Below are 13,276 nucleotides of genomic sequence, written 5' to 3' on the forward strand. Positions count from 1 at the left end.
GAGGGGATGGGTGAGAAGGAGAAACAAACACAAAAGCAGCCACTGGTAAGTTTCTCTCTCTCATCCCATGAGCTTTAGTTTACTTATTTACTGATCTATAATGCCCTATATTATTATGCTGCAGATTCTAAGTGAGTGGAAAAGTTAAGGAGAAGAATATTTTATTTCTTGTTTATGCTGTCTATAAGAAACATCAGTCATAGATTGTAAGCTCTTGTGACCAGGGCCTTCAGTCCCATTGTGTGAATTGACTGTGTCTTTGTAATGTATCTTTTTTATATGTACTACTAGCCTCTGCCCGCGACTTAGTCTGCGTGTTGTTGGCGTCGATGATCCTCCTACATTCAGCAAATTGTTGCTGTTGACGGTTCGCCTGCTCCGGTGTTTCAGCAGCTGTCAATCTGTCCTGCTGCTGAACTTGTTCCTCACACCATGCCTGTGATTGTTCCGGCATCTCAGCAGCTTGCTGGGACGCCATATAATGAGAGTGGTGTTGGCGTCCTTGATCCCCCTGAGCTCCACTTGAGGAGAACTCTGTTGACTACCTTTTATAGCTCTTGTTGTTTTAGAATTTTCAACAAATTAGATTTTCTCCACCCCCAATGGACTCAGAGTTAGCTGTTTGTTTACATAGGGAGATAACAGACTTGGCTTTATCAGAAGCTCAGATAAGGGTGCTGCAAGAGCAGTGTAATATAGTATATGAACATAAATTCATAACAGTTGTGAAGCCATGTCAAAAGCCATGATAAAAAAGTAGCCGATGTGTTAAATGAGGTTACAAACTATCACACGGTGGCTCAGTGGTTAGCACTGCAGCCTTAGCAGCGCTTGGTCCTGGTGTTCAAATCCTGCCAAGGGCAAAAAACCATCTACAAGTAGTTTGTATGTTCTCCCCGTGTTTGCGTGGATTTCCATCCCATATTCCAAAAAGACATACTGATAGGGAAAAATGTACATTGTGAGCTCTGTGTGGGGCTCACAATCTACATTAAAAAAAATAAAAAATTCGCCAGCTACCTAGTCCCCCCCTGCTGTCTGCCTACCTGTACAGGACCGCTGCCGCCTCTCGTTGTTCTCGGTCCTCTCCTCTCATTCACACGCCTGCAGAGCACCGTGCGCGCCCCCACCTCCCTAGGCTAGTGCTACTGATCCTGAGAGTATGCGGGCTTGTTGTGGCTTAGGAGAGTGTGGGCGGGTACAGGGCAGGGAGACGTGAGTGCATACTGTGGGGGTTCTATAAAATATGATCTCTTATATATCGACAATTTTTTAATTCATTCATGGAAACTAGGTTGTGAAATTGCTCACTTTTTCTAATTTGTTTCTATTTTCCAATTGTAGATTTTTTTTAATTTTATTTTCTATGGTTATAGGGGCGGCCATCTTGCCTGAGCTTCCCCTCTGCTTTTTTAACACATTTAGTGATCTGCTTTACAGCATAGTCATGGCCATACAAAGCAATAGACTGGAGCTGACTTAATGAGGTCTATGGGCATAGCTCCCAACCATCCTGGATCCAGCGGGACAGTACCGAATTCTCACAACCATCCCGGATATCTTATGGTTTGTCCTGCTATGCCCCTGAACTGTTTTGCTGTTAAACATTGGGATCCACTTGCTCATATTTCAGGTTAGGGTAAAGGCTAAATAATGATGCTAAAGGACCTTTGATGACGTTATGACCATGTGAGAAGAAACAGCATGTGTGAGCAAGAGGGTGATACTGGGGCAGGTGAATGGGGGCAATTAAACTGGTAGTACTTGAAGGTGGGTCATTACACTGGAGTGAAATGAAGAGGAAAGATAAACGGGGTTGGCAGATGAAGGGTGACATTAAACTGAGGGGGGGGGGGCACAGATGGAGAGTGACATTAAAACAGCAAGGGTTGCTGAACGGGGACATTAAACTGAGGGCAAAACCTCCAAACCTCGGTGTCATCTAAGCTACCTGCGTCATCGTGGTTTCATCTACTATACAGAGGGTGACTGTATGTCCGGCATCTCCTCCAGATATAAACTGACAGATTTATCATCTTTTATCAGGCACTGTGCTAAATCTGGTATAGTATAAGACTGTAATTCTAAGACCCCTCCCCCTCCAGGTCCTCAGGAGTCAGGGATCTTGCTGAGTCCTCTGGTGTTCTTCGACTTACTTCTTCATTTGTTCCTCCAATTCTATATACAATAGATCACTCGTTAATTCTCTGTGGGGTCCTGGATCCTGGTGATCATCTCCTCCGCTGCCACCATTTCATAGTTATACTTATAGATGTTTTACTTGGGTCAGACGTTGTACCAGTTTCTAACATCATATACAGGGACCATCCTGTGTGTGTTGTGTTGTGCTGTGGTGATGGCTCACTGGATTTGTGCTCGGGTTGTAGAGGGAGGACTCCTAAGGTTGCAGGTTCAATCCCTGGGTTGTATAGAACATTCTATGACTCTTTTCCTTTAAAGATGCTGCACCCCTTTCTAACATCATATATGATGAACGACCTATGTATGTTGTGCTGAGGTGATGGCTTAATGGATATATGCTCTGGCTGTATCTGAAGAGCTCTTCAGGTTGCAGGTTCAATCCCAAAGGTGTTGGCTCTAGGTCCAATGGGAAATGGCTCCAGGTTGGCTTTGGACAGGTCCCTGCATGGTCACCCTGTGTGCAGAGGATGCTGTAAAGGTATTGAAGAATGGTGGAAATTGCAATTAAAACAGGGGAGGGCCTCTGGCATTTATGGTAAGTACCAAAATTTGGCATCTCTATATTCAGCAAGACCCCTTGCTGGTCCACTGGGCTGATACTCCTCCTATGGTGTCTCTTCTGGGATCCCCCTTCTTGCAGCGATGCTCATCTTCTTCTCCATCCGTTTGCTGTACTGGGACTTGAACCAGTATTTGTCTGTACCTGCGCCGTCAGCACCATCATCACCGACACCTTTACCTTCGGCTCCAACTCGGCACATGAAAGCTGTAGGATCTTATGTGTATTATAACATGCAAAATGACTGTTTGACTTAGTCTGAGAAGGCAGACATTGTACAGTTTCTAACATCCTATATGACAAATGACCTGTGTATGTTGTGTTGAGCTGATGGCTCAATGCTCTGGCTGTATCTGAAGAGTGCCTCAGGTTGCAGGTTCAATCCCAAGGGTGTTGGCTCCAGGTTCAATGGCAAATGAAGGCTCAGGTTGGCCTTGGACAGGTCCCTGCATGGTCACCCTGTGTGCAGAGGATGCTGGAAAGGTATTGAAGGATGGTGGAAATTGCAATTAAAACAGGGGAGGGCCTCTGGCATTTATGGTAAGTGCCAAAATTTGGCATCTCTATATTCAGCAAGACCCCCTGCTGGTCTACTGGGCTGATAATCCTCCTATGGTGTCTCTTCTGGGGTCCTCCTTCTTGCGATGATGCTCATCTTCTTCTCCATCCGTCTGCTGCATTGGGACTTGAACCAGGATCCGTTTATAGCTGCGCCGTCATCACCAACACCATCATCACTGGCACCTTTACCTTCAGCTCCAACTCGGCACATGAAAGCCATAGGATCTTATGTGTATTACAATATTCAAAATGACCGTCTAACTTAGTCTGAGAAGGCAGACATTGTACCAGTTTCTAACATCATATATGACGAACGACCTGTGTATGTTGTGTTGAGGCGATGGCTCAATGTATATAGCCTCTGGCTATATCTGAAGAGTGCCTCAGGTTGCAGGTTCAATCCCCAAGTGTATTGGCTCCAGGTTTAATCTCAAATGAAGGCTCCAGGTTGACATTTGACAGGTCCCTGTGTGCCAAGGATGCTGGACAGGTATGTGAATGGGAGGGCCACTGGCATTTATGGTAAAATGCCAAAATTTGGCATTTCTCTTGCATTCAGCAAGATCCCCTGCTGATCCAGTGGGCTGATCCTCCTCCTATGGTGTCCTTCTGGGATCCCCCTTCTTGCGGCGACGCTCATCTTCTTCTCCATCAGTCCGCTGCACTGGGACTTGAACCAGGATCCGTCTGTAGCTGCGCTGTCATCACCGGCACCTTTACCTTCGGCTCCACCTTGGCACATGAAAGCTGTAGGATCTTATGTGTATTATAACATGCAAAATAACTGTCTGAGAAGGCGGACATTGTACCAGTTTCTAACATCATATACGATGAACGAGCTGTGTATGTTGTGTTGAGGTGATGGCTCAATGGATATATGCTCTGGCTGTATCTGATGGGTTCCTCAGGTTGCAGGTTCAAGCCCAAGGGTGTTGGCTCCAGGTTCAATGGCAAATGAAGGCTCCAGGTTGGCCTTGGACAGGTCCCTGCATGGTCAAGCTGTGTGCAGTGGATGCTGGACAGGTCTCAGAAGGTATTGAAGAAAGATGGAAAGTGCAGTTTAAAACAGGGGGTTAAGCCCCCTTAAAAACTAGTTAAGTGTCTAAATCTGATGTCTCTCTATTTGGCAAGACCCCCTGCTGTTCTACTGGGCTGATCCTCCTCCTTGGGGGTCTCTGCTGGGATCCTCCTCCTTGCAGTGATGCTCATCTTCTTCTCCATCCATCTGCTGCACTGGGACTTGAACTGGGATCTGTCTGTAGCTGCTCCGTCATTGCTGACACCATCATCACCAGCACCTTTACCTTCAGCTCCACCTCGGCACATGAAAGCTGTAGGATCTTCTGTGTAATATAACATGCAAAATGACAGTCTGACTTAGTCTGAGAAGGCTGATAAAAGAAAGCAATATATGACGTGGCTGATACCAGATAGTAATAGATGATATTCCGTCTCCTACAGTCGGTCTGGCCTGTAGGAGTGTTAGAGGGAGCAATAGATGATTGTATTCACCCGGAGATATTCGGTGTGTGTCACAGCTCAGATTTTCCCTCCACTATATGGGTCACCCAACAACTCTTCCCCCTCCTAACCAGAAATAGATCAGCCATCAGATCTCCTACGGAAAACAAATACCATCAGCTCAGTAATATTATAATAGTGATCTGGCGTCTCTATATTCGGCAAGACACCTTACTGGTCTACTAAGCTGACCCTCCTCCTTAGGGGTCTCTTCCAGGATTCTCCTTCTTGTGGCAACGGTCATCTTCTCCATGCATCTGCTGCTCTGGGACTTGAACCGGGATCTGTCTGTAGCTGCTCTGTCATCACCGACACCTTTATCTTCTGCTCCACCTTGGCACATGAAAGCTGTAGTATCTTATGTGTATCACAACATGCAAAATGACCGTCTGACTTAGTCTGAGAAGGCTGATAAAAGAAAGCAATAGATTATTCCCCTTCCTACATAGATAGGCTCGGGTTATGTCGTCTGCCTCCCTTGGCCTGACATGGCTGAGCAATAGAGAAATAGATTGTATTCACCCGGAGATATTAGGCGTTTCAGGTTTCTTACATAGATCACAGTGCAAACTTTCCTTCTGGATTATTAGCTATGCACTATATGGGTCACCCAAAACTCTTCCCCCTCCGTTAACAGTAATAGATCAGACATCAGTGGACAACAAATACCAGCAGGTCATTAATCTTATAATAGTGGTGACATTTACTCTCCAGTTCCCAACCAGCTGCTCCAGGGATTGAACCAGGATCCGCCTGTAACTGCTCCATCAACTGCCCCAGCACCTTTACCTTCTGCTCCACCTCAGCACATGAAAACTAATATATGTTATCTGTATTATAACATACAAAACTACCCAGGTGAGTGTTAGAAAACACCAGAAGGGCTGATAAAAGTAATAGATGATATTTCCTCCTGACATGGCCGATAACAGATAGGGATAGATGATATTCCTTCTCCTACAGTCGGCCTGGCCTGACATGGCTGATAATAGATTATATTCTCCCGGAGATATTATGTATGTGTCATAGTTCCGACTTTCTTCCCACTGTATGGGTCACCCAAAAACTCTTCAGCCTCCGTTAACAGTAATAGGTCAGCCATCACCTCCTCAGCGGACAACAAATACCAGCAGGTGATTAATCTTACAATAGTGATGACTTCTACCCTCATGTCCCCAACCTACTGCCTTGGGGATAGAACCAGGGTCCCTCTGTAGCTGTTCCATCACCTGCCTCAAAACCTTTACCTTCTGCTCCACCTCAGGATGTGAAACACTATCCCAATATAAGTAATATAACATACAAGAGGATTACAGAAAGTCCAGTAATATGATCCTGCCCCTGTATGTTCACTGGTCTGATACACCTCCTATGGGGTCTTTGGTGTGATCCTCCTTCTTGTGATGACATTTATCTTCTGCTCCAGCCACCTGCTGCTCTGGGGCTTGAACCAGGACCCATCTGTAGTTGCTCCATCATCACCAGCATCAGAGCCTTTACCTTCTGCTCCACCTCTGCACATGAAAGCTGTTTTATGTTATCTGTATTATAACATGCAAAACTAAGCAGGTGAGTATTAGACGTCACCAGGAGGACTGATAAAAGAAATCAATAGATGATATTCCCTCCTGACGTGGCCGATAACAGATTATTCCCCTTCCTACATAGTTAGGGCTAGGATTAGTCAGTCGGCCTCCCCCTGGCCTGGAATGGCTGATAACGGAGCAATAGATGGTATTTACTCAGATATTACGTATTTCAGGTTTCCGATATTTATTACAGTTCAGACTTTCCTTCTGGATTATTAGATACGCACTATAGGGGATCACCCCAAATACTCTTCACCCTCCGTTAACAGTAATAGGTCAGGCGTCAACTCCTCCATGGACAACAAATACCAGCAGGTCATTAATCTTAAGACAGTGATGCCTTTTATCCTTAGTCCACAACCCACTGCCACTGATCTGCTTGATCTCCTCCGGGGTCTCTCTTCATTTTTTATCCACAACAATCTGGGGATTGAACCAGCAATTTAACTGGGGTGTTTTTGATGCCTCTGACCCCTGCTCCACATGACGTACAACCCCATTACACGTATTATAAAGCTAATAAGCAGATTCTCTGGTCTACTCATCACTGAAGTAACGTCATCTCCAGGATCAACCTGGATGAGAGAAGCGTCATATACTGTATAATAGACTAAAACTAAATAAATTGATCCTATTCCTTCATTAATCCGCTATGTGGGTCTTGATCCTGGTAATCAGCTCCCATGTTTTTCCTGTAGCCACCAGGTCGGACATGCTCAGGTTACATTGTAGAGGTTCTGTTGGGATCAGAGGTTACACAGGGTTTATAGCATCCTATATGAGGACATTTATGTGTATTTTGTATTGAGACATTGGCTCACTGGATAAGTGCTCTGGTTGTAACTGAGAACTCCTCAGGTTGCAGGTTCTATCCCAAGTGTTGGCTCCCGGTTGACTTTTGGACAAGTACCTGCATGTTCACTCTGTGTGCAGAGGGCTCAGGTCAGGTCTATATTAATGAATGTTGGAAGCTGCTGGCTTAATCAGGGGGAGGGGTGGCTAGTGTTTTGTGTTGTTGGCGCCGATAATCCCCCTCAGCTCCGCTTGAGGAGAACTCTGCTGACTTCTGGCTAGCTTCATAGCTCTCGCAGTTTTAGAATTTTAGGTCAAATTAGATTTTAGTTTTCCCAGCATGATTGAGTAACAAACATACAAACTTTCACATTTATAATATCATTATTATAGCAGCTAGTTTCTGTCCTCTAAAACAACTGAGAATTGGAGATTGAGCATGCAGAGGGGAAATTTCCTATAGAATGCAGAATGTAAGTAAATGTCCAAAGCTTCCACCATATAGGCGACTACTACAACATAGACTGCTATAGGGTGTTGCATTGAAGAGCTATTCACATCTTAGATTTTTATGCCACATTCACACGGTGTACCATAAATGTCCGATGCAGGTGTCACCTCTGGGACCCACAAGTCTCTCCAGAATGGGGGTCCCCTGTCCGTCAGGCAGAAAATGGAAAGGTGAGTATGCATGTGTGCGGTTTTCTCTATTCACTTACACAGAAGTTAACTAAGTGTGGCTACTCAGCTACTTCCATATCTCCTGTAAAGTCAATGGAGAGAGCCTTGCTATGGACTGAATTATTGGAATTATTCCTCACCCATGCATACAAAAAGACCACCAAATGTGCACTGTGGCTGTACTAGGGATTGTAATTCTATAAAAACAATGATGCTTGGCTATAGTCACTTTCCGTAGACATCCAGTAGAAAAAAAGAGAGGTAGTGTGGGATTTAGGTACACTATAAAATATAACTTTTATTTGTATTCATAAAAGATCCACAAATTTTACATAGAAAAAAAACACATTTGCTACAAATGTGGCAGGGGTAGCAGTGGGGTAAAAAATATCCTTGTAAACCCCTAGCCGGTCCATACACAATAATGGACTCCTAGTATATCTTCTCTTCTCAGCATATGTGTGCCTACGTCTGTATTATATTACTGTGTATTATCCTGTACCTGTATTACTAGGCTGCTGTAACATGCTGAAATTTCCCCAATGTGGGACTATTAAAGGATTATCTTATCTTAATAGACAGTTGCAACAAGAGGTGAGACATTAATCTGTAACCCCCAAACCAAATGATATAGTGCTTCTAATGTTTGGGAGCACCAGTTTTAACTTATAGTCGATCAGATGATCCACACATAGAATGCTGGTCTAGCACACATAGTCTGTGTGTATAATAGCCATTCCTTGCAATCTCCTGTGTTCATCTCATCTCCGCCATTAAACACCTATTTTTGGGGTACAGGGTTAGGTAAAAGACCCAAAGTTAGATCTGTTCCCCAATGGAGGGAGCAGGTACACTTAGCACACAATACACATCCAGTAGTACTCACAATGTCTGTATGGCACGGAGGGAGGCGAAGGTTCCTTTAGCCAAACTCTGGATCTTGTTGTCGTACAGCGAGAGCAGAGACAGATTCTGCAAGTCCAGGAAAGTGTCGGCTCGGATGCAGTTAATCTTGTTGGCATTTAGAAGTCTGAACACAGGAAAAAAAAAATGACTGGAATAAGTGTAACAAGGCCTGACATTACGGCTCCATTGATTTCAACTTATCACTCATTTAAACAGCCAGGCCCGGAGCTCGGGATTATCAATCACTATTCTGAGCACTCGCCAAGTAACCTACATTTAATACGTCTTATCTAAACCATCTGAAATGTAAAACCCAAGTTACATAAAATATATATGAATTGACAGTCTTTCATCTTCTCAGCAGGGGTGGGTCTAGAGAATTGGTTGGGTGGATGAAAGGAGATGAAATATAAATTATATAATACAAAAGAGAGAAAATGTAAGTAAAAATAAAGCCAACGAATTGCACAATTACATTTCTAAAGTAATGTTATATTAGACAAAACGTCTTTTGTTTCTCAAGATTGTTCGCTCTCAGGATCGGGGCTCATATACTCATCTGTGTTACACATCGGTGTGATACCGATCCCATATTGTACCTTCATGTGCTTCCAATTTTATTTCTGAGAATCGATTAGGAAACTACTATGGCCTGATACAAGTAGTACTGGAGATTCTAAAGAAGTTAGTGCCACATAGAGGCACCATGCACATGTAGACGTGTAATACAGACCTATAGGGCATCTGTGTGCCAAATACCGTCTAGGCCTAAGTGCTGCAGTCAGACAGTGAGGTGACTCCAAAACATTATATACAGAGTCTAAATTATAGATCTGGAGCTATAGACAGACTGTTCTCAATGTCTGCAAAGTCATGTTCACAGGTGACATATATGCTGCAGATTGTCAATGCAGGTTGCACACTGAAAGTATCCAAGTTGAAATGCAAATAGATGGGTTTTTAGAAAAACCCATATTCACATGGTGCAGTAACAATCTGTGCAGAGTTGTAAGGCATCTATATAATCAGGATAACAGCGGGGAAACAATACTGACCTGGTAAAACCCAGGCCACTCTAACACGGCCACTTCAGGGTCCCGGGCCCCTTTCATTACTTTCCTCACTTATATGCATGAGATTGCTGTAGTAATATGTATATTCATCACTGCATGATAAGTAAACAGAGACCACCCAGGACCACCACTATGGCGGGCATTGCTTTGTTTTAAAAATGTATTTTCCCATATTCCACTCTGTTAGGCTATGGTTCTTACCAGACCTCCCCTTTGACCATAATCCTACAGATTTTCAGTTCTGTTGTGGATTTGTTAAGGAATTCACTTATGGACAGAGTGTGTATTGCTGAAAGCTACAGCAAAAACAAGCTGAAATTGGATTGTTTTGCTGCGGTGCACTTACAGGAATTACAAATGTCTCCCAAACATGTAGTGGCCAACAAAATGTGAGTACATTATGTACCCCTGGCCTTTAAGGGGGTTGTGCAGAACTTTGAAAACGTGGCTGCTTTCTTCTTGGTCAGGTGGCCATGCTGCAGGTCAGTCTCATTCATTTTAATGGGATGGAGATGTGGTATTGCCTTGTGACCATTGAACATGAGGTCACTTCCTGAAAAGAAGAAAGCAGCCATGTTTTCAAGTCCTGCCCAACCCTTTTAAAGGCATTTTCCAGGTTTAATAGTGACCTAGTAGTATAGAGAATCTGCAAATAAGAATTCACTGCCGAAAAAGAGGAACTTGCCCCTAGTGCCACCTATTGGCCGACAGGTTCGTAAAAATTGGTTTTCAAAAAAACCTTTATGCCTTATGATTTATTTATTTATTTAACAAAACAAAGCATAACTATTTAGGATCCTAGTAGCCAAAAGGTGACACTAGGGGCAAGTTCCTCTTATTTACCAGTGAGGCCTTATTATCTAATAATAGAAAAACGTAGCGCTAGGAGCAATTTCTTCTTTTCCACTAGTGAGGTCTTACCCACAGTTCTTAGCAGGACACGCATGGTCTACCGTCTTTCTGTAATGAGACACATTACCCCTTCTATCCTTAGCATAGGTCATCAATTGAAGATTGGTGGGAAATCGACCCCCGGGATCCCCACTAATCAGCTGTCTGAAGAGGCTGCAGTGTGTTAGTGAGCGCTGTGGCCTCTTCAGTACTTACCAAGCACAGCGCCATACACATATAGTGGCTGTGCTTGGTACCGCAGCGCAGTCATGTTGTGTGACCAATGACCATGACCTCCTATGGCCTGTGAAGCTATAGCGCAACTCATGGAGCGTTTCTGCTGCTTTAACAAGATGATCCATGGGGGTCCTGGGTGTCAGCCCATGTCAGCATGACATAACCATAACATAACATCAATTTATAGGTCCCAGAAAGCCCCTTTAATACAATGCTATATATAAATACTATATATACTTTAGCGCAGTACATCTGTCATAGGCATGCATAGAAAACACAAATAAAATCCTTACTTACAGAAGCTGCAAGGCATGGAGACCACTAAACACACCTTTGGGAAGGTCTGTAATCTTGTTGCCATATAAGACCCTAGAAAACAGAGAAATACCTTATAACCAATACTATAGGCCATCAGGGCATCCTGGGAGTTGTGGTACCACATGTTGTCAATCATGGGGTTTAAACCAATGAACTCCAACCAGGGACCCTCTAGCAGTTGTGCCTTGTCAGGCATGCTGGGAGTTGTAGTCTCACAACCGCCGGAGTGCCGCAGCTTTACAATGAGTAAATCAGTGTATTCAATTAATACTGAATTAAGTGGGAGATGAAAAGGCTCTGATTTGTAGTAATTAATGGGTGGACGGATCGTTCTGTGTCAGATTCTGATTAATTGGACTGAATGTATAAAATCTCCGGATTAGACTAGAATGTCTGCACTCACGCTGTGATCATCATCCAGGGGAAGAAAAAAGAAGATTAACAAATTATTTGGCGGTCAGAGGTACCTTTCTTGGTGAATGATAATTGCTTGCAATTGAAGACACTGTGAGCTCTGCACAGCACAGAGAAATGATACGTGCCAGCGTCTATTAATACACGTGTGAACACTCCAGGCACACACTATGTTTAGGTTCTCTAATTAATCCGTTCTGTCTCTGGATGTAAATAGCCATAATAGATCTAATGATTGCTTCTAGGAACTACCAGTAGTCAGGATTTGTCTGATCTTTTATACTGCCACCTAGTGGTTGAAGATCCTGTGGGCAATACTGTGAACTGCAGAACATGATGCACTAACATTGTTTCCACTCTCCCTTGGGTCATGATTTAGAAGTGTGCAAAAATCAGCTACACCCGGGATACAGAGCATAAAAGGGCCCAAAGGTCATGTAATAAGACACTAGTAATATAAATAGCAAGTGGTAAACCTTACAGATTTTGCATTGGGGTCCATAAGTTGTTGATGATAGACTGCAGTGATGTCTTGAACATGGGGTAAACGTCTTACAGCTCAAAGATTGTACAAGTGCCTCAAATACACCTGTGAAATGAGCCCTTTAAGGAACTTTCACGATATGTATGTATGACTTATGTCCTTCTCCAATCACACATTACTGGATTATGCTAAAGACGGATAAACACACAGAGGGCGCCTGTGCAAGGACTCCAGTTATCTCCATTGACTCTCGTTCTGTTGATTGCTGGGGGTCTCAAGAATGGGAACCCCATCAAAAGTCTAGGCCAAAATCCTTGAAAACTTCTTTAACCCCTCATTCACATCTGCATTGGTATTCCATTCGGGGCAGTCAGCATGGGAACCCCCTGAACAGACTACCGAACACATTTGCAAGCGGGGTGCAGTGAAAGCACATGGACCCCATAGACTACAATGGGGCCGTGTGCTTGCCACGAGATCTCCGCACGAATCATGTGGACAGGAAAGAAGAAGTACTTTCCTGTTCACATGTCCCTGCGGAGATCTGGTGGCAAGCACACGGACCTCATTATAGTCTATGGGGTTCATGTGCTTTCACTGCACACTGCTTGCAAACGCATTTGATATTCCGTTCGGGGGCGTCCCCATGCGAACTCCCCCGAACAGAATATCAATGCAGATGTGAACAAGGGGTTGGGGTACAGACCTTACGTGCAGAATTGCAGTTTTTTTGTTGCAGATTTTACTGTGTTTTTCAAGCCAATCCTGACTTTGCTCAAAAAAAAATAAAATAAATAAATTTGCAACAAAAAAACGCAAAGTTGGGCCTTACCCTAATGGTGTGTAGTTTTTAGGGCTATCCAGGCTGCAGGACACTGGCAACCTTATTTTTTTGCTTTGTAGCTGCTGGAAAATTGAGACAAAATTATGGAAATATTAATATAAAAGGAAATATATACAATATACCATTGTATGGAGGTGGATTTTGAGGCGAAATCCGCTGTCAAAATCCGCCTCCTTGTCCCTGTGTGAACTAGCCCTTAGAGGG

At 43.8% G+C, this 13,276-nt stretch overlaps 1 protein-coding gene across 2 annotated transcripts in view; it reads right to left on the reverse strand.

The window, feature by feature from the left end:
• SLIT1 (slit guidance ligand 1) overlaps positions 1-13,276 on the reverse strand; it is a 203,343-nt gene that overhangs the window by 33,496 nt on the left and 156,571 nt on the right. For both annotated transcript variants that reach the window (XM_075257859.1, XM_075257858.1), the window contains 2 exons: positions 11,310-11,381; positions 8,792-8,935 (listed from right to left, as the gene is read on the reverse strand). In XM_075257859.1, the coding sequence (XP_075113960.1) occupies positions 8,792-8,935; positions 11,310-11,381 (216 nt within the window). The remainder of the gene's footprint in view (positions 1-8,791; positions 8,936-11,309; positions 11,382-13,276) is intronic.

This window comes from Leptodactylus fuscus, chromosome 10 (genome assembly GCF_031893055.1).
Source record: "Leptodactylus fuscus isolate aLepFus1 chromosome 10, aLepFus1.hap2, whole genome shotgun sequence".
NCBI lineage: Eukaryota > Metazoa > Chordata > Amphibia > Anura > Leptodactylidae > Leptodactylus > Leptodactylus fuscus.